At 37.5% G+C, this 21,723-nt stretch overlaps 1 protein-coding gene across 4 annotated transcripts in view; it reads right to left on the reverse strand.

Moving 5' to 3' along the window:
• The window catches only part of CADM2 (cell adhesion molecule 2), a 668,106-nt gene that overhangs the window by 119,834 nt on the left and 526,549 nt on the right, over nt 1-21,723 (reverse strand). For all 4 annotated transcript variants that reach the window (XM_074599232.1, XM_074599214.1, XM_074599242.1 and 1 more), the window contains 2 exons: nt 4,122-4,274; nt 1,535-1,672 (listed from right to left, as the gene is read on the reverse strand). In XM_074599232.1, the coding sequence (XP_074455333.1) occupies nt 1,535-1,672; nt 4,122-4,274 (291 nt within the window). The remainder of the gene's footprint in view (nt 1-1,534; nt 1,673-4,121; nt 4,275-21,723) is intronic.

The following is a 21,723-nucleotide window of genomic DNA, read 5'->3' on the forward strand; positions in this document are numbered from 1 at the left end:
TCGCTTAGAGTGATTTTCAATCTTTATATTTCTTGAATATAAATATTCATCCTGTCATCTTTTCTAGAGCACAGAACCGATGCTGTGCCATGTGTGCTAGCTGTGCTGTTAAATTCTTTTTAATTACATTTGATGAGATGGTACTTTTCTTTCAGCAATCTCCTCATATTTCCCACTGGCTGGAAAGAATGGTACTCTGTTTCCTCATTTTCCTGTCTTCTTCAACACTATTCTGATTTTCATGCGAAATCTGAAGATGCTTCTAGAATAGAGTGGGTTCCTTGGACAATCAACTGCAATTTCCTTTATTTCCCAATTTTATATCACAGCTCTGGTTGTGTACATTGAACTGTGGTAGAGAATAGCAAAGGAAGATTAATGGATTCTGTAATTAATGCTGTAACTGTGCTTGAGGCAGTTTATTGAGCTAAAAAAATCCACAATGTCAGACAAACATGAGGCAAAGCACACAAAAGTTGGTTGGTTTTTAAAAAAAGCTTCTCAGAAAAGGTAGATTTTTAGTTATTTGTTGATCTGGTCTTAGAGAGGAATGACTAGAGATGACATGAACAAATACCAATCCCTTATCCTTTTTATTCATATGCTCTATAATGGGCACCTCAGTTGGCTGCGGTAGATGTGACTAAACCTTCTGTTATAGGAATCTCTCTCCACCCATTCACCAAAAAGGATTTTAAACTCTCCCAGCATTTATGAGAATATGGACTAGAAAACTAACTTTTAAGAATATACAAAGTGAAAGAGAAGACAGAAGAGAAATAAATAGCTTTTATATGCAACTCTCTACTATTTGACGGCATCCCCAAAGGCAAATCCCTGCTTTCAGCTTCGGTTTTAGGCACTCTATGACTTTTGAGTTACAGCAGAATTTGTCCAACTCCCCCCAGTTCCTGTGAAGTTCTACTCATCCCCTTCGAAGCCTGTCTTCTCCCTGCTCCTCACCACCCACTCTCAGCATCCTTGCCTCAGCTGCAGATTCCGTTTCCCAACGCAAACTCCTTCAATTGCTACGTCCCGACTCTTACTCACTAGCGCAGGCTCTGAAGGTCCCCTAAGGGAAGTGCAATCTCTTGTCTCCTCCAGACAGTTCTGCCTCACCTGATCACTTTACTTAGAGGAGTGTAACACAAAACTGGCAATTGACCAAATCAGACATATGTCATATTAGGAAGGCAAAAAGAAATGAAAAGGTAAAATATCTGGGCTGAATGGTATGGCTGTGATAACTATACTCCATAAAATGTGTCTCTATGAAGCATCACAGTTGAGTTTATTACGCTGAACAGAGTTCAGAGCAATTCAAACATCAGTTTTTACGATCTGAAGAAAAAATAAAAAGATCGTTATATAACCACTCCAGTAATTTACAATCAATTCCTTATCTACATACTATCACTGATACATTAAATGGTTGAATATGAGAAACTTTACAAACAAAAATTAAAAAATATAATTCTAAATAACAGGTAGTTTTGACAATTGGACCAAATTACATCAAAGTCCTTTTAAATACCTTTAACTTCTTTGTCGTTCTTGAACCATCTGATATCAGCTGCTGGTTTACTACCAGAAGTCTTGCAAGTCAGCTGCATCCTCTCTCCCTCCATAACTGGTGAGGTAAATCCAGTAATTTGTGGCTTCTCAGGAACACCTAACAAGCAAACAAGCAAAAAGTCTCTGATAGTGTCAGCTGCTGCCATGAATATACGACCATCTTAAAGTTCACTTTTTCATACGCTTTAAATTCTGGAAACAGAGTAATTAGTTCCTTGCCTTCTACCAAAATTGAATGTCAGTGAATCCTGTTTCCTTCTGCAAATAAACTGTCAATCTGAACTGCAGTTGATTCTTAAGAATTAAAGAAAACAGAAATTATCTAGTTTTCTAAGGGAAACAGATTGTGTTCTAAAAACTGTCTTACCTACATACATTCTGCATGCAGGTCTAGTCTGACTTGCTATTCTAAAGTTTAAACTGGTCTGCACAGCCAGTAGGGTGACAAAGTATATTAGAAGTACAGCTGTGAAAATAAAATGTAGCTGACAACAAAAAGCTGAACTGATCTAAGTTCAGAACAGATGTTTAAGCATGAGTTATGATGATTTGAATACAAAATCCAGGGAAAAGACAGGATGAAAATAAATACAGGAGTTACTTTATCTTCAGAGAACACATAACTAAAAACCCAACAGGTATAATCACAATCCTATTGTCTATGCAGATTTCTTCAGCTGAATCCAAGATCTTTGGAGGAGGTCATGGCATACTATACACATATTTCAATGAACCGTGGAAGATTTAAAAAAAAAGTTATGAAAAGAACTGGGAAAAATTTGATCACTATGTATATAAATCCATTTGACTTCTGAAAGCACAAGACTAACTTATTTTAAAGTGATACTCATGACCGTCACTTTAAAATCTCTGAAAATGTCATTGTTTTAACTTGCATCTGCAGCACTTTGACGCGTTCATATTTGTGGTTAGATAAAGGGATTGGTCACAGTAATTGATCCTGTGCCCTGCATTTCACAATTTGGTTTGTTTACATCTCTTTTCCAATATGAGAGATTATGTACATAAAACCCAAGCAGCAGCACCTATTGCATAGTACATTTCTGTAATAAATTTACTCCTCTCTTTCAGGACAGAAAATGGTGTCTACTATAATACCTTGACACTTAAATCTTCTAATCCATAACAGAGCAGTCAATAAAGAGATTATTAGTACATAGAAGGATAGTTTATCTGATTAAAAGGTGTAATACATTTCAATGGAAAATATCTCCATCTCAGATAGAAAGTATTCCAAGAGTTTAAAATGTTGCTTTGTTGCTTTGAAATAGAAAATTACAAATATAAAATGAAAAAAGGTATCTTAAATCTTGCAGCTTTCTTTCTTGGTAGGTAAGTAGCTGACATTGGGAAAACTGCATTAAACCTCCCTCAAAATGAAGGTAAAACTAAAAGGACTGTGAAAGATCACTTTACTTTGGTTAATAAATATTGACTAAATGTTTTTTTTTGTCTTTTAACACCTTTCTATGTCTTTCTGCCGTTTACAATGTTGAACTGGTCTACTCGTCTATTGTTTAGATCACGAGATGCCTCTACAGAAAAGAAGGTGTAGGCAGTTGTTATTCCAGAATATTCTGCTTTGAGTGGGTATTTTTTGTCCTTAATGGCAAACTTTTGAAGATTTTTGTAAAATAGTCTCACAGGGAGTGAAAGGGAGATGTATTTCATATCCCATGCACAAAACCAATTCCCTGGCTGGATTATTGTGAATATTACTGGCACAGAGAACACCTTACATTAGTCCCATTAAATTCAACTGTCTGCCCGTCTACATATAAAAATAAAACAAAAAGAAAGAAAGAGTCAAGTTCAGGGACAGGAAAAGGAGAAAAGAATAAAAATCAATCTCTGAAATCACATAACCTCTTAGGTACGCAGGTGTGTTTCAATGAACTATAGCAATTTTGTCTGATTGGGCTACCGACATTCATAGAATCATATAAAGTTTCAAGCAGAAACTTTATTTCCTGGGCATCTCTCGAAATCTATTGCTTTTCTATGGTGTATCTATAACCTTTGGGGAAAACAGCAGAGCATTTAGAGGATAAAGCATAAAAGAAGCAGCAAACCCAGTGAAAATATGCACTTTATAGACAAAAAAGAAAGCAGAATGAGCCAAGAAAATGCACAGCTAAGGAAAAACGATAAAGCTCTAAAGCCCGTTTTGATTTCATGCTTTCTGATTTTCTCCCCTTTGCCCTATACAATACATTGTTAGGAGATGAACACATGCACCTTCTTTGCACTTCTGGTGCTTGGGATGTGGAGGTTACGTCCATTTTATGGAGCACTCATACCTTGGTATTTGTGTGCTCCCTAATTCATTATCCTGCCACCGCACAAATAGTAAGAGACATGTTATTTTTCAGCACAGCAATATGAAATAATAAATATCAGCGAAACAAGATCAGACGTTTACATGTATCTTCTGCCAAGCTTTAGAAAAGTTCATTCTTATCATAATTTGCCAAAGCCTGAGAAGTTTACCATTTGCTTCTTTATGCTCAGCTATTTATACTTACCGAGAACGGTAAGAAAAGCCTTGGAAGTTTTGACAGGCATAGTAAATAAAGAGCAGGTGTACTGCCCTTCATCCGACAGAGACACATCGCTGACACTGATACTCAGTTCATGCCATGAAGCTCGGACCAGCTCAATTCTGTTGTCCCTCAGAGCTGAAAAACAAAAATTCATGTCATAAGGCAGGAAACAGCACATTAATAAAGCGTGGTATGTTAGACAAGAGGCTCTATGAAGCAGCCTAGTGAAATCACACCCCAGAATACAGGGATACGGACACAGTTGTCTTTAGGCGTAGTAGTTTGTTTTCTCTATGAAATAAAGCACAAGAGTTCACCAAGTTTCTGAATAGTGTACTAAGTGACTTGTAATGTATATAAACCTAGAAACTAAGGGACTTTAGTTATCTCTGATCTTCCTCGGAAAAAAACAACATTGACTGCCCCCTAACAGCTTTGTTCAGTGCCTAAAATAACTCCTTCCTAAAACCATTTTTTTTTTCATATTTAGAAATGTGAGTGAACATTGAGAATCCTGTTTCATCTACTAACAAACTATCTTTTCAATTAAGAAGTCTAGCATTGTGTAGTTTGCCTACAGATTTTTCTCACGTCTACTACCACTTACATGGAACTGGAATATCAGATTTCTTGAACACTGAAAGGCTATTTCTTATTATGAATATATTGCAAGTTCCACTTCTACATGCGTATGTAATACATTTAAAGATTTTAGGTAATTAAGTATAGCGGCTTTACCTTTTTGATTATGACTAAAAATCTGATCTTCCAACAGAAGATCCTTCCTAACAAAATTTTGTTTGCATGAAACCACTGAGGGAAGAGTAGCAGGTAGGGAGGTTTACTTAAATTCAAAATGTCACTTTAGCTAATGCATTAAAATTGTAATTATATTAAAGCCTATATTTAGATTAACCCACATTTTCAATTTAAAAACAGTCAAGCATTCCCAAACATTCCATTCCTCTGAAGTCAAGCTGTTTCGGGAATCTACATATATTAATCGAGTCTTTCCACAGGAGAAATACTAGTATCAAAAGTAAGTAAACACCATAATTCTCCTACGTGAACAATACAAAAGCCTATATAACTCAGGAAGTTTTGCTGTATACCTCTAGATTCAAATCTTTCACCTGGCAGTGTTTGAATCTTCAGTGAGTCTATTTGTACAGTAAGCCTCTGATAGTCAAAAGTAAAAATAATTACTGGGAGAGCTATGCTTTGATTTGTGAGAAGAACCAAGATGTTCAATTTCCTAAGGCTGTTCTCACCTCTTTCTAAAGTCCCCAAAGGCTCTTATATTTGTTTCTCCTAACATTTACATCTTCCAATGATAAAAATGAGCTTTACTGTGGTTCTATGGCTACTAAATCGTATATTTCTGACCCATTGCAAGGGTCTCCAAGTGCTGTCAATACAGGAAGACTTACACCAAAATAAGCAGCTACAATGAAGACTCAGCAAAAATGTGACTCAGATTTGGTGTCTTCTAAGGCTACCATTCAGGTTTCTTTACAATGATTTCAAGATTAATTTATTGTTTATTTCAGGGCAGGCCAGCTAAAGTTCGACTTAGTCTCTGTAGGGTCTGATGACTGAAAGGTGACAGCTTAAGCAGACCTAACATAGAACTACACCATGAGCTGCTCCAAGGCACATCAAAGTGACTGAGATTGTGTGTAACGGACACATTCCAAACATAACTGAGACAACTTCTGGCCAACCACAGCAAGAAATAAATACTTGTGTAGTATATAATATAAAATGCATATAACGATGGAAAACAGGTGCAACGTTACAGCAAAAAAGCAAGCAAAACAAAAGCCACAAGATTAAAAGCTATGTACATATCAATATGCTGACATAACAGCCAAGCAAAACAAGCTCAAGAAAACAAAAAGTACATAGAAGCAAGCTTCTACCAACCCAGAATAGCAGGCAAAGCTGATGACTGTGGCTTTACTAGCCAAAAGTCCTCACAACAGTGAAGCTGTTGCTATCTTTGAGGAAGTAGATGGAGACTCAGAATTCATTTCTCAGCATTTCAATTCTAGTCAGATGCAAACTGAGCGGACATAAGAATGGTAGTTTATTTCACATTACCAGCCTTTCAGAAAAAAATATTTTCAAAATGACCCAGTGCTTCCAAATGGCTTGATTACCACCATACCCATACATGTAATTTGGAGAACAGCACAGGAAATAAAAAAAACCAACCAACCAACCAAAAAAAACCCCAAAAAAACCCCAAACCAACCAAACAAAAAAAAGACCAAAAAACCCCAAACCCTCAGCACCCCATAATTTGAAAGTGGTGATTTTTGCCTCCCCTGACTCAGAAATTATGTAAAAAATAATGCAATATATCATCTCAGGTGTTACTTAATCTTGTTGTAATTTTCAGTTGCTACTACCTCTTGATAAATATCTACGTAACTGTCGAAATATTTTCCCATAGATCGGGCAATGTGCAGAATTTCACACACTAAGAAGAACTGTAATGAATTCCACTAGAGAAAAAACGGTTTACTGATGATTCCAATAGCACACCATTTCGATCCTACTGGTAGAGGAAAAAAATAATTGAAATAAAAACCAACTGCATCAACTATATACCCACTGCTACCCTCCCTCATTTCCTCCTCTCCACACCTTTTTTAACCTTTGCACAACATAAAAAACCTCAGCTCAGTCAATCTTCTGGAAAACCGGTAAAAACAACCAGTGATCAAGAGCTGAGATCAGATGTTCCACGTTTCAGCCTAGAGTGAGGTTTTATTGAAAGAACAGAAAGAAAGAGTTTTGTAATGGAAATACCAACACAGAGGCTTTGCGAAAAATTCTGACAGAATACTCCTTCTTGGGAAAGCTGTTTGTCAGAAGCATTTTTATAAGTGGTAAGTCTAAATGCAATTAATTATCTGTGCCATCAGTTTCAAACCTAAACATCTGTAAGCTTTCCTGTCTAGCCCAATTTGAGAGCAAACCAGTGAGAAAACTCTACCTCTATTGCTTAGACAAGGGTAGCACTTACACGGAGTCTTTTTAGAATCTTATTTTCAAACTTTATTTCTACATCGATGTCTATATCCTTATCTACATCCATTTAGAAAGACACCGATTCCTCCTATGAAATTGATAGCTGTGATGGACGCCAGAACTGGTTTGTTTCCATTTTCTGTGTTAGGTATATTTTGCTAAAAGGGTGAAGTTGGATCAGAGAAAAAGCGGCTGCCTAACTGTCTAGTCCCGGCTCCCTCACCCTGGGGCAGGGGCAACCCTCTGGGAGCAAATGAACAGTTGGCGGTACTGGAGAAGCCAGGAGTGCTTCTGGCCAGGTAGCAATCTCCAGGCAGAGAGACTGAGTGGAGCGGGGCTCTTGCATGTGGCAGAGAGTAAGCCCTTGCCAAGTCTGGTCGATGGAGCAAAGGAGCCCGTGGAGCCCAAACAGAAGCCAGCTACTGAAAGGTATCAACTGGCAAGCAAAAGTTTGAAGGAGAAGACATACTCTCCAAAGAGCCAGTGGAAAAGAAGGAGGTTTATTTACAGTACTCTGTATTTTATCCCTTTCCGCAGATCCAAGTTCTACTTGTTTAAAGAGGGATCTCATCTAGTTTATTATTCTCTATTTAAAGGAGAGTTTCAAAAGCTTTCTGTAAACTTTTTCATTGATCTTTCTTTGAAGTGAGAATTGCCCCAAACAGGGCAATTTTAGCGCAAAGTTCAAGCCAACTTGAGGCTCTACCGTAGTAGGTTAAACAAAGTACCATAAATAAAATACAAAGTGTTCTCTCTTATTAACAGCTGAAAACAACAAGCTGGACGCGTATGGGGACATTCTGCATGAATTTGGAGTTTGGTACACACCAATAAACAGATTTCCTGTATGCTGAAATGCCCAGGGTCCATGCATTGTTCAATACAAACGCAGTAAGTAATTCCAGCTCCCCACAGAAGTTAACAGGAAACACTGCGTTCTCTTTAAAGTGCCTCATACTAAAATACAGCTGCTGTATTGTACTCAGGTGACAGTATTTATTCCTCCGCTTTTTAAGGTTATACTAATAGCTCCAGTTGTATTTCACAGGGAGTTTCTGAATAGTATTTATGAGTTGTATTGTGGTAGTGACTAGATGGCCCAGGTGAGCACAGAAAAGAAAGCTTTTTCCTTAAAGAGTGTACAAGCTCCGTCCTTACGTGACTTGCAGGGTTTCCTGCCCTCGCCCCTACCTCTGCCTGCTCTTTCAGAGCCTTCTCCGGAAGCTTTTCTTTTTTACCATTTCACTTTGTTAGAAGCTTAACAGCTTTTTGGCCTCTTCCTGGGGATTTTCACCTACATTCCTCAATCATTACCTAATCAATAGTTTGCATATCTACACTTTTGCATGATACAGAGATGCTAGAAAAGGGTAAATAAGCAGAATATGTATTTGACTTCTGGGAAACACACCTATGCCAAACAGTAACAAAGAATATCACTACTGATGTTTCCTTCCTGGATTCCTATGTTGCAAGCACTTACAAAAAATATAAAATGCAACAAGAAATATAATTGCACAGTAAATTCCAATATGCCCTCAGTACATTATTTCAGTTTTCTGTAATTCCCAGGCAGATATGATGTACTTAATTTGCAAGGTATGAAATAATTATGCATAAAATACTTGTTCCTAGGCAGATACGCTTCATTTATTTTACCTGTCATTCTCTTTTTCTGTGGAAAAGACTTCCTTTCAGAATGTTTTCTGACACAGAAACAAGCAACCTTGATAATTTGCATAGTTTAGACTATTATGAGTAAAAAATAGTCATGCATTTCAGCTGCACTAATTAGCAATTTTTGAGACTGATGACCGTTGCAATAAACTGGTCTCCTTGTTCACAACCACAAAAAACTGTACTTTATTTTCTGCACAAAATAATCTAATGGTCATATGTAGTCACGTAGTGAAATCTTGCAATGGAATATTATCAAAAAGAGAAAAGAAACTTAGAAATTCACACTGTCATGGAAAAAAAAATCCACATTTCATGCTGGGCATAAAAGGCAGTAGGACCTGTTATATGCAGTAGCTGGAGAGCACCATCTCTAATCATACTTCTCTAAAATGACTACATTTTACTAGTATTTGGTGTTGTGTATTTGAAGAATGGGTAAAAAACAAACAACAAACCCTACGAATCCTCCAGAGTAATTTGCAGATGTTTTGACAATACTAACTTGACATATGCTGCTATCCTGGGATTCACTCAACAAAATTTTCTTCCTTATGTTAGAGTTGTTCCCTCTGTCATGGGAATAATGTAACAATCAGTTGGAACCAGAAGGATTTCTGATACTCTATAGGTCATGCTAAACTCCCAGAAATTTAATGCTTATGAAACTGAAACAATCCCTCTGATTTTCAGATTCCAACTTTCTGAATGCAGTACCATCATCAAATCTGAAATAGATTTCAAGGGATTTATATTTTGTTTCTGGATATCCTTCAGATGGCCTATTGCTCTGTTCCTAATGAATTCAATATACCTAGAGGTCTATAGGGATGATCTACAGCACTTGCCAATAGTTGTGCACCAAGATCTGTCAGGCCACAGATCACCACCGCAAGGGAAAGAAAAAAGGAGACGGGAGGGGAGTAAATTGAAAAAATAAAACTATTACTGTTGTTCTTTGTCTAGTTTTCTCAGCCTTCATACTCCCTTTCAAAAGATTGCAATTTCCTTTAAAAAAACATCATGTACTCATTAGTCTATTTGCTGTATTAACAGTTTGTCCATTTCCAACTGATACGCAGTTATTCTAGTGATGCCTTACCTATCTAGTAGGTACTTGTATGGTATCTGAGCTCCTAATATTTTAAAACTTCTCAAGTATTCGTATGTTGAAAGAAAATCCTTCTGCTTCCTCTTTCATTTTCAGTCATGCAATTTGATTACTTTCATACAAGGAGGGATACAAGGCTAGGGTTGCACTGTGGATATTTAGAAATCATGTGTTTTCTATTTCTATTTCTGCATGTGGTGAGGCCATTTTTACTTCTGACTGGAAATGAACTCCACAGCTTTGCTTCTGTGAAACTATCACTTTTGCTCTTATCACTAGCTGGTCATGATTCCAACAGAGTCCAAAGGTCAGAAAGATAGATGATCCCTTAATTAGTCTACAGTCATGACAGATTTCAGTACCAGGACAAAAACAATGAAATTGAGTCTACTTTCACAAGCACTTGGTAATACATTAGAAGTTTCTATAGATTTTATATAGAAGTTTCTATTAGATTGGCTGATGTAGGTACCATTGGAGTCCTTTAAAGGTGACATCTTTTCTAAGTAAAATTAGCGGAAATAACAAAAACTGAGGGTCACAACACTGTGGATTTTGGCTAATTGGTTGTGGAACAGTATCCTGGCCAATTTGCAGATACATGATGATTTTTTTTTCCCATTAGGAAAGTGATTAGTAACACAGATGAGTTCAGAAAGACATTCCAAACAGCATCTTTCACAGTTTTGTGTCACTCAGATGCTGTGGATACTTTAACTTTACTGAATTTTCCAACCCATTCATGTACTTACTGAATAAATTCAGGGCATCACTGAGTTTTGTAGAACGTGCTAAGTCAGGTTTTTGAAATGGAAGAACAACATAATAACCCTTGGAGATTAGTTTTACTTTCATTGCAATGCATTTCTATTTCTCTTTGAACTCTTCTAAAGTACTCAGTAATCAAAAGGAAGAAATAACGGGGTCAATAGGAATATACTTCTTCTACCTCTAATCATCTGGTCATCTTCTACTTTATGCCCTGGCTTGCAATCTAATAAGAAAAGACTAGATTGCTTTCAGCTGAGAAATACCACTGAAATATTTGATTAGCTTGTTTAGAGAACAATGTTCAACAGCAAGCTGCTTTCTCCTTTTTATATTTTTCAGATTTTTTGCACGTTGGATAATGCATATGTCTAGGAGTACAGCAAACTCCCTTCATTAGAAGAGGTGCTGACAGTCTCACTAACGGAAACATCTTCTCTGTGCTTGCTGCCTTCAAAAGGCCAAAGAGCTGGGGACCCAGAACCTGTCCATACAACGCTATCTATTATTTATCAGGGCAGGCTGTATTTAAAGAACAGTCTTAGATGATCATGAGGAAAATTCAAACAGCAGGGTAATTTCTCCAGTGAAATGACAACAATGCTCCATTTCCTGCAATCTGGATAATACCAAAACAGTTTAAGGTGACTTACAATGACTTATGATCTTGAACACGTCTGCTAAGTGAGGTTTCCCCAGCTGCTGCCAACTGACAAAAGAAGGCCAGGACGATTACATGCCCTTCATGAATGGAATAAATACGGTAAAACCTTCCTGCATGCCAGATTTTCTGCACTGAGCTACATTTTCTCTCACAATAATTTTCTGTATTCTCTTCAGTTTCTCTCTTTCAGAGCACTCAAGAAACATGGCAATATGCAAAAAGATAAGAACTTGCCTTCTAGGGTGTTTATGATGCCTGTTGCTGTTATTAAAGAGACACTGCACTTATGTTCTTCTTGTCTTTTGAGAATCACAAGAATGACATTTATTGTCTTAGAAGGTCTGAGGGCTGCCTCACTTTCACATAAGAAATTTAAGTTTCAAATCCTTCCAAAACACAAGTTTTGAACTATGAAGATGCTCTGTTGTTTTATCATGTTGGAATAACGTTTAACTGTACTTTCAAAAATAAAACAAAAATCACATTAGTCAGGATGAAATGTTGTCTTACAAGGTCTGCTCATCTGCTTCCTTCTGCAATGGGGAATTACAAGATTTCCTATTATATTAATGCAACTGGACATGTGCCACAGCACGGTAGCCTAGAAAATCTTCAGAAATCACACTTCTTAAATATGCAGCTGCAAAAATTAAAATTGCAAAATGACCTGTCAAGCTTAGAGATGGACAGAATTAAAATAAATGAGATTCAATAGATAAAAGTAATTGGTAGAAATGATAATCTTACACACCAAGTTGGAGACTGATATTTTGAAAGCAGTAACACAGAAAAGAAGCCCCGAGGATTACAGAGGAAATTATTTAACTATACATTCAAATGCAGCACCGCTCTAAAAAGATGAATCCTATTCTGGGTTGTACTGATCCTGGCAATTATGGTAAAAGGAAAAAATAATGCTACAATATTCCAAAACTACATATATCATACTGTGTCATATATTGTAAATTACAGATAGAAACATGCTCTCAGTTGGGCAGGTAATTTCTGAAGGTCTACTGATGGAATACTACTGCATAAGTAATACTATGAAAATGAAAATAATACAATGGAGAGCTGTAATAACAGACCACATCTACCTAAGAAAATACTAATAGAAGTCTGAAATATATTTTTTTTTCTAGAATTTTGAGGGTAATACTGAAAACACAAACCAGTATGTTTCAGGCTAAATGAGAGCTCATTGTAAGTGAAAAATATTAGATAATGACTTTAATGAAGTAGGAGGGATAAAAAAATACTAATCCTCTCGCAAACTAAAATAAAGGTACACAGATTTTCAAGTTTGTTCTTCTGTGAATACCAGACTAGACAATTTTTCCTCGTGCTACTGATGTTGATACGAATCATTGTGTTAACAGTACTTAAATGATTGCTGACCAAGGCAGAGTTAAGGCTATTTATGTATTAAAAACTGTCTAGCCAAACAGCACAGAGCTCTACCAAGACAGTCTATGTATTTTAAAGAACATCAGTTACAGTATACTCACTTTTTCCTCTTCAAGAGACTGCCCTTTACAATCACTCTGGTGACCCTCATGCACTGCCTTTAGTCAGCTTTGAATGCAAGGAATCCCAAAGGGTAGGGAACATAGAACAACTCGGCCAAAATTTACACTCAGCACTGCTAGAAATCCAGTTTCTCCTCAAACTTGCCCGTATGCAATATGTTTTTCGTATATGTCTGCAGCTGACCATGTCTTAAGGGAGCTGAAGAACTGAATTATACCTGTATTTCTCTAACCTTGTAGATGGCAACATAACAGTTCTGCTCATTCACTAGATAAACTTAATGATCCCATCATACTGAAAATGTATTTAGTGGCATGAATAAGTAATACTCACTACTTATGTCATGTTTATGGTATTGCTTCATATTTTGTGGAATGTCACAGTCTTCTGATTTCTAAAGAGCGCAGTCCTATTCAAACATATTCTCTCAGCAGAATTTGGAGAGACTTTCTCACTTACTGATGATCTAAGAGAGATCTCTCTCTAAGTGAGAAAAGCTATAAGATGCTCCTGTTCTTTCTTCACTTCTTGATCATTCATGTAGATACATAAACTAACATTGTTCTTCCTGTAGCAGATGTCTACATTACTAGACATGCAGTAGGAACACTCATTTGTCCCAACTACATTAAGAAGCCAGACTCCCTAAACTCCTGCTGCAGCCAGTGGAGCAAGATAGCTTCCTCCAGAAGCCAATTAAGAACAGGTCACTGCCTTGAAAATATTACAGAACCTGACCAAAGCAGCAAAGAAATCATCAACAATTGATGAGTGTACCTGCAATCAATCTAGCAATTGATTCCAGTACCAATGTAGAGTCAAATAATAATGTATATGTCAATACTGAAGATGTTAGTGATGTCTCGCGGATCTCACTATTGAGGGAATTGAAATATGGAACAAAGTATCAAGAGACATCTTAGATGAGTCTAGTGCAATTCCAGAGAGGATTCTCAGAAAGCTCTTTGGTGGTTTTAACATCTTTTATGATAGAGCCCTTTAAAGTTTTATGATGTCTCATACAGCCTAGCAGCAGACAATCTGCCTCTGAACCACAAGTACACAGATGCTTCCTCTTTTGTGGGATTTGTCTTAGTTTTCCAGATGCTGGTGTGCTGTGAAGGAAACCATTAGTGAGAAATGGTGATGGAAACAGATAATTAAGGGATTGGAGCATCTCTCATACAAGAAGAGGCTGAGAGACTTGGGATTGTTTAGCATGGCGAAGAATAAAATAATTAACTTAATCCAAATTAAAAAGAAAAATTTGGCAGCAGAATTTACTAGACCTCTAATTTTCTGAGAAACCTGGATATAGCTGGAGAAAAAAGTTGGACTAGGTGACCTCCAGAGGCCCTTTCCAACATGAAATATTCTGTAATCTTGTGATTCTAGATGGTTTGGGGGTAAAGAATCTGCACATCACAAAATTCAGGAATGTCACCGATCCTGAAACACCAACAAAAAAACCCCTTTGGTGGTTATTCACAAAGATTAATCTTCTTTAGCTTTTTCTAAGTGATTTCCTCCCTCATGGAGGCTTCGGATTTGAGTCCCTCAGAAGAGGCTGCTTGTCTCTCCCCTTTACAGTCAATGAAGAAAAAAAAAAAGAGAGAAAGAAAGAGAAAAAATAGCTTTTCTAGGCTACACCTAGTTTGTGCAAATATACTTCTTGTGCAGCTATATTCCAAGAATGTGGTGACCTCACAAGTGCAGCAATATAATATTTGGAATCCAGAGTGGTGGCCAGACACATTCACCAAGTACTACGGAATATCATTTGGAAAAATAAAACAAATATTTGACATAGAATAGCATACTAAGTACTGATAGCTGCACTGAATAAAAACTCTACTATGAATACATGCATTATTTAACAAACAGTAGATACTGACAGTAATAGATTTGTGGTATCATGCTATCATTGGTAGCATTCATCCCCAACAGCTGACATTTTCAGGGCCATTCACATACACCAGATATATTTCAGTATAAGAGAAGAAACCTGTCCATGCTTAACTTATATGTCTAGACAAAAACCAGCTGAATGCATCCTGGCTTTTTCATTTAAACATTTATTGCAGGTATTTTCTATTTTAAGAGTTGGGGAGAAATATGCTTCCGTTTGTTTCCTTCCGCAGTTCAAATTGTAGCAGTAGGTAAAGGAATGAAGACGTTAATTTGAAAAACAAATATATAGAGTAGCTACCATTTACAACCACATAGCTAGAGAATGCTACTTACCCTTCACACTTGCAACAGATGATTAGTAACATTGGTTCTCATACTGCTCTTTTCTTAACTACTGTAGTCTGAAGACTCACCAAGAAACCACCAGAACTAACCTGTCTTCAGCTGATTACTTTTGAAGTATAGATTTGTATATCATGATTGCCATATCAAAGGAAGCATTTAATACTTAAAAATTGTAAGGAGGTGTTCCATTGTTGGTTGCTTTTTGTGGCTATTTTTAATAGACTAAGTCACTTAAGTATTGTAGATACAGTCTAAGAAGAATTTCTGAATTTACTGTGTACTATTGAATTGTATATAATGGATCAAGAGCGACTTCCAATTCTGCTTCATAAGCTGACTGAGACATGGCACAAGCAAAGAAGGTATTTGGCCTTCAGGGCAGTAAATGTTACTGTACTCTTTCTTGGGCTCTTCGACAAAGTGCCCGTCAAAGGACATTAATTGCACCTTTGGATGATAGTATGTTCACAGCATCTAATGTAATAAAGAGTGCTGCAGTAACAATTTGCAACACTGGATACATGAACGTTTTTGGTATTTAAGTTATAACATCCCATTTTTAATTATAGTGTCCTTTATTCCTCCTTCTCTCTCCCGCTTTCACTTCAGAGCTGATTCACTTAACTCCTTTTTACCTGGGATTCAACTACTTTTTCCTCTTCTCCAGGCACAAAACTTAAGACCTCTATTTTAAAAAGTATCTAGAAAAAGAAACCTGTCGTATATACACCCAAATCTCCTTTCCCGTCTTACTCATCTCCTGGTCGAATCAACAGTTTTGGAAACATTCCAGATATCAAATCCACTTCCTCTGGTACACAATGATATTTTAATACTACCACTTTCAATAACAGCAGTGGTTTTTCTTCTGTTTTCCATTTTGCTTGCAAACTGTGCTTGCCAAGTTCAATGCTTTCCTCAGAACCTCCTCTTGGCCTCCTTTAATCAGGATGTTTTCAAATTCTTCAATGAAAATTTAGTGAATTAAATTTTATATTTAATGTTTTTCTCCTATAGCAGCCTTTAGTATACTCAATAAATGTTTCTTTTCCAACAGACAAGTGTTTGTCCTGCCTCACTGATCCCATCCTTTCCTCACTCTTTATTTCTCTTGTTCTTCATCTTCCTTCTTTTTCTTTGAAATCTTTTGTAACTGCACACTTATGTAGGTGTTGACAATCCTTGGAATAAGCTGTCTTTGACTCCAGTTATTCCTCCATCTAGTCTCTTCCTCTTCTCCCCATCAATCTTTAAGTGATAAAAAAACGTGTTGGAATCCCTTTTAGTGACACTTTTCTTGTTTTCTGTAGTAAAATAATTTTGTTTCCTCTGTGTGATAGGTAATTTCTCTAAGAGAATGAGGCCACTGAAAGAAATTAGAAAATAAGAACGGGCTAAACCAATTGCATATGAAATATACATCGGGAATACTGATTAGTAACTCTTGAAAAGGGAGGAGTACATACAATTAATTTATTTCTTTATATTCCCAAATATAAACTCCAAAATACACTTTATCTTTCTGTAACAGAAGTGCAAAAATGTGACAATTTCAAATTTAAATTACTTTACACTTATCAGCTTCCTCAGCTGTATTAGGAACAACAGTGCCAGCAGATCCAAGGTGATGATCCCTCCCCTCTGCTTAGCACTAGTGAGGGCACACCTGTGGCCAGTACTGTGTCCAGTTCTGGGCTCATCCGGTACAAAAGAGACGGGGACATACTGGAGTACAACAAAGGGCCGCAAAGGTGATTAAGGGACTGGGACACCTGTCATATAAGGAGAGGCTAAGAGTGCTGGGACTGTTCACCCTGGAGAGGGTTCAGGGGGATCTCATCAATGTTCATAATTACCTGATGAGGGGAGTAGAGAAGATGGACCCGGGCACTTCTGCCCCTGACAGGCCAGGAGGCAACGGGCACAAACTGAAATGCAGGAAATTCAACTTAAGGTGAGGGTGGTCAGACACTGGCACAGGTTGCCCAAAGAGGTTGTAGAGTCTCCATCCTTGAAGACATTTAAAACCTGACTGGACACGGTCTGGGGCAACCTGCTCTGGCTCACCCAACTTGAGCAGGTCCGCTGGACTACATGATCTCCAGAGCTCCAACCTCAGCTATTCTATGATTCTCTGATTCATACAGCTTTTACCTGTATCATAATACTACAGAAAAATAAAACCAAAAAAAATGTTTCTAGCATTCCTCTCCTCCTTTTTGGCTTTTAAATTGTTTTTTTATAATTAACAACTGATATCCTGAGTAGCGGTCTGCTGAACTGTACTCGAGAAAACTGTTTGAGGACTATCCATCCATAGAGATAAGTCCTACCTGGTATTGTTAAAATATTGACAGATTAATTCAGTCTCTTCTGGAAATGAGTGCTGCCCTGAGTAGGCCCTCCCATGAACATGTTTTTTCCCAGAACAACAAAGAATTTAAAAACCTTTGATTGCATCAGTGAAAACGTTTCCAGTTAGAACAACAGAAAGGGAGGAGCTGGAGAGAAGGGAGCCTGCCAGCTGTTCCCTGTCAGTACATACAGATGAGCTACGACATGATCTGGAATCGTGTTCTAGGTCGTTGTGATCTGTTCTCAGTTGTTTTGCTACTTGTAGGGTACCCCCAAGAAAACTTTTGCATCAACACTGAATTACAGCAATATGGTCTCAAATAATAATAACAACAACAGAGTTTGGGAGGCTCTGGCAACTTAGATCTTCAGGGTTATTGAAAAGCCCAACAAATTACCGCTGTACTGAGGGTTAACTTCCTCATTGAAAAAGGATGTTACTGCTAGCTAGAAATTTAAAATGTTTCCTGCTCGGGCCAGCAATCCCATGGTGTTATTAGGATTAAGCTGGAGCCAAAGAAATCTATTTAAGAAAATCCCTACAAGACAAAAAAAAAAAAATGAGTTCTATAATCCAGTTATTAAAGGTGCAGTCATGAAGTACCTGCAAATGCTGACTTACTGAATATGCTTTTGAACCCTCTATGCTTGATAGACAAGAATCATACTGGACTACTGTATTTCCACGGGGTCCATTCTGAAAGCAGGAAAAAACCAATCACTTATTATATATCACTTGTACAGCACTTATTAACCATCAGTTAAAAATCTGAATTTATCAAAATAACAATGATTTTGTAGAAAAATGCTCAGACCTGATACTTTCTCTCGTCTTTCCTAAATTTGAAACTTTCTTTGCAGATTTAATTTTCTCTAGTTGAATACTGGAAAGTATTACTGAACAGTGATAGATTAAAACAAAATAAAACGATCCCCCACTACCACTAAAAGAAAAAAGAAAAACAACACTCAAACAGTTCTAGCACAGAAAACTACAATCCTATCAATTTAAGAATACCAGCAGATTTCATTTCACAGACAGGCGGAGGAGGGTAATCAGAGCTACATGTACAAATACCAACTTAAAGACACTGTAAAGTTCTGTAGAAGACCACAGGGAAGCTCCTACTGTAAAATCTAGATCATGAGCTTTAAAGCAATAATTAGCAGAGTCTGCAACCAGGTTGATCTTCAGGGAATGAAGATAAAATGAAGTCCTCATATGCAAATCTGTCTTCATAATTCTACCAACCGACATAAAATGTCAAGGGGATTAAAGTCAAAAAGGGGCAAAAAAAGCCTTTGTCTCCCTCAATGGCACTTTAGAGTATAAAGTTCCTTGGAGACTGCTCAAATTCAGAGAAATGAGAAGGAGGGGAAAAAACTGTGGAACTACTTGAGGATCTGGCCCTGGTGCGTCTATGTAGACCCAAGACAGACAGCTACAGATGAGCCTAGATGAAACATTTCTGACTGCGACAGACAAAGTAGGATGGGAATGATGATTACACTGCTCTGCAATGTGAATTGCTGTAGCCAAAATGATGTCCTGAATTATTCTATGAATGTAGTCGCTGATCATCCATTCTAAAATTAAAGATATATTGTTCCCTGTGAAAATGAAATCAAAGACTCAACTCTGATCTCCCTCATTATGGAACAAATCAGATAATGTAAATCAAGTGTCATCTTGTAAGGTGATCCCTACTGGAATAAATTCTGCAGCTGAGACAGACGTGTCAAAAAGACACTACAACAATACCCATGAATCTCACTGGCACTCTGCACCGTTATTTGGCTTCTGATATTTCTGTCAATTTTTTAAGGAACAGTACCCAGCTCTAGTTGTGGGTGAACTTACCGTATAAAACTACAGCAAACATCAGAAACATGAATCCCTGTGCCTAAGGAAAACCTTTGGGCACTGCTGAAATCCTTCAATTATGCACTGACAGGTACCTAGCGGAGTTGCTGAGCTCAAGTCTCCCAGGACGTACAAATACCTAAGGGCAACTGCTTGAATTCTCCTGGGTCACCTTAACTGCACGGGGCTGGGGGGCAGATCCTGTGTCTGCATCACGGCAATTCACGAACAAGGTGGTCCTCCATTTATTTTATCCATGAGCTCACTCACTACTTGCTAGAACTCCTCTTGCACAAGAGGTGTAGGCAAAATGGGATTCTCCAAAACCTGCCCCTTCACTGTCACCCCCAAAATTCTCGTTAGAGAGCCCTGCTCAGAAGGGGCAGACCCCAGAATTTCCAACTCACTTAACCATCTGCATGCCATTGCCACTGGACTTTTGGGTATTTGCCACTAAAGTCTCCTTTGAAACTGTCCTACTTTGTACGAATACACACTATACGCATATAAATATAAATACATATTAATTGAAGCAAAGACTTGAACATTATTTTCCCGTGTTTCCTACCCACTAACTCATCTTTTTTTCTGCTTCCTTTTGTGAATATTTGCAGTGGAATAGCTTCAGTAAGGGAAGGTGTGAGCAAAGCCTGTTAAGAAAGTCCAGTGGCCAGATGGTTAGGACATTCTCTGAGAAGGTTGGGGGACCAAAAGTCTTATTGCTGGTTTGTATTAGAGACTGTAGCAGTTAAAAGCTTGTCCCTTCTTTACCCATGCCACTAGCAGTGACTGCTCCACCTACCTGCCTACCAGGAAGACCAAGCAGCCTCTTTGCTGTTCTTCCATTCATGTCTTTGTTTCATTGTGAGGAAGACCTGACCTGGTTTAAATGCCATCTTTTAGAGAGAAGTGGAAAATCCCAAGAAGCGCTAAATACCTCCCTTTAGGCTGAAGTTTCTTGTCCAGGCTCTGTCTCCCCTCATTGGTATGTCCTAATGTTTAGCTGACGTATCTTCTGCTTCAGCTTGCTGTCTTTGGAGAACCCCACTCTTAATTTGTCTTGCTCTTTCCAGACACTTCTGAGAGAGCTTAAACATGCAATTTGAGGCAGATATTTCCTACAGGTACATGCGCCTTTTGGTGGAATCAGTCTATTGCTTCCCTAGTGAGGAAAAACTGTAGTTTTCATTAAACAATCACGTGTTACAAAGTCTCTAACAAAAGCCAAGTGTTGACTCTTCAACCTCCCAGCACACCTACTTGACTGTTTCCAAAAGCCAAACACCAGGTAAGATTCTCTTTTATTTCATCACCTAATAAATGATATAACTAAAATTAGGTAATGGGCACTAGTTATCAACACACAGTGACAAAGTCTATACAGATTCCACAAGAGAGGTATACATAATGAACTTACCTAAACCAAGTTTTTTTTAACCATATCAAAGTACTCGCTACTTGCACTATTAATGCAATTGATGTTTGAGCGTCTGAGGTATGAAAAGTTCTGTATAGACCAGAACCGATGGAGTGAGGAAGATGCTTATTTTTCTGATTTTTATTTTGGTGTACACGGAAAAAGGGTGACATTTCCATGGTTAAAGACATCTCTCATCTAAAAAACGGACTCTGGTAACATCAACAATATACAATCTATACAGGGTATGTGTACCAACTTAGAGGAAAAAAGCAGGAAAACAATCGTTAAGACAAAGAGCAGACTAAACTAAACCTGACAGGCTTGAGTGATGACATAATACTCTCTTACTCTGTGATGGTGACACAAAAATGCCAAAGGACACAAAGCTGTCAGTCTTGTTGTTTATCTTCTATCTAAGACTAATAAAAGGAGGTTGGTGATTGACAGAACAGACATGGGCACAGTCCTAGGCATACAGTTTGCACTCTGTTTGAAAAATGTATTGATGGTTTTAGGGGTGGCTTATTTGTTATTGCCTTTTTCTGCATTACCTTTGTGATCTTTCACAAACTTTTGACAGAACTTTTTTAAAGCTATCATTGCTTTTTAAAATCTTGATTAGTAGTTATAATTGCTGATATTGCAGTGCCCTAGCAATTTATTAACAGTATTAGCATCTGGACAAGTGTCCAACTTAGTTGAAAAAAACCACCAGAGTTCTGCATAACCTTTTAGGTACTATAACAGTGAATAATTTAATATTATCAAACATTTCTATTTTTAGCTGTCTCAGAAAACAAAGCCTAAATGCATCCTGCTACATCAGCTCCTAACTACTGAAAATGGGAAACGACACAGGTCTCTATAGAGCACAACACTGAAGCACCATTTAATTTTAGC

The sequence above is a fragment of the Larus michahellis genome, chromosome 1 (assembly GCF_964199755.1).
Source record: "Larus michahellis chromosome 1, bLarMic1.1, whole genome shotgun sequence".
NCBI classification, from domain to species: Eukaryota; Metazoa; Chordata; class Aves; order Charadriiformes; family Laridae; genus Larus; species Larus michahellis.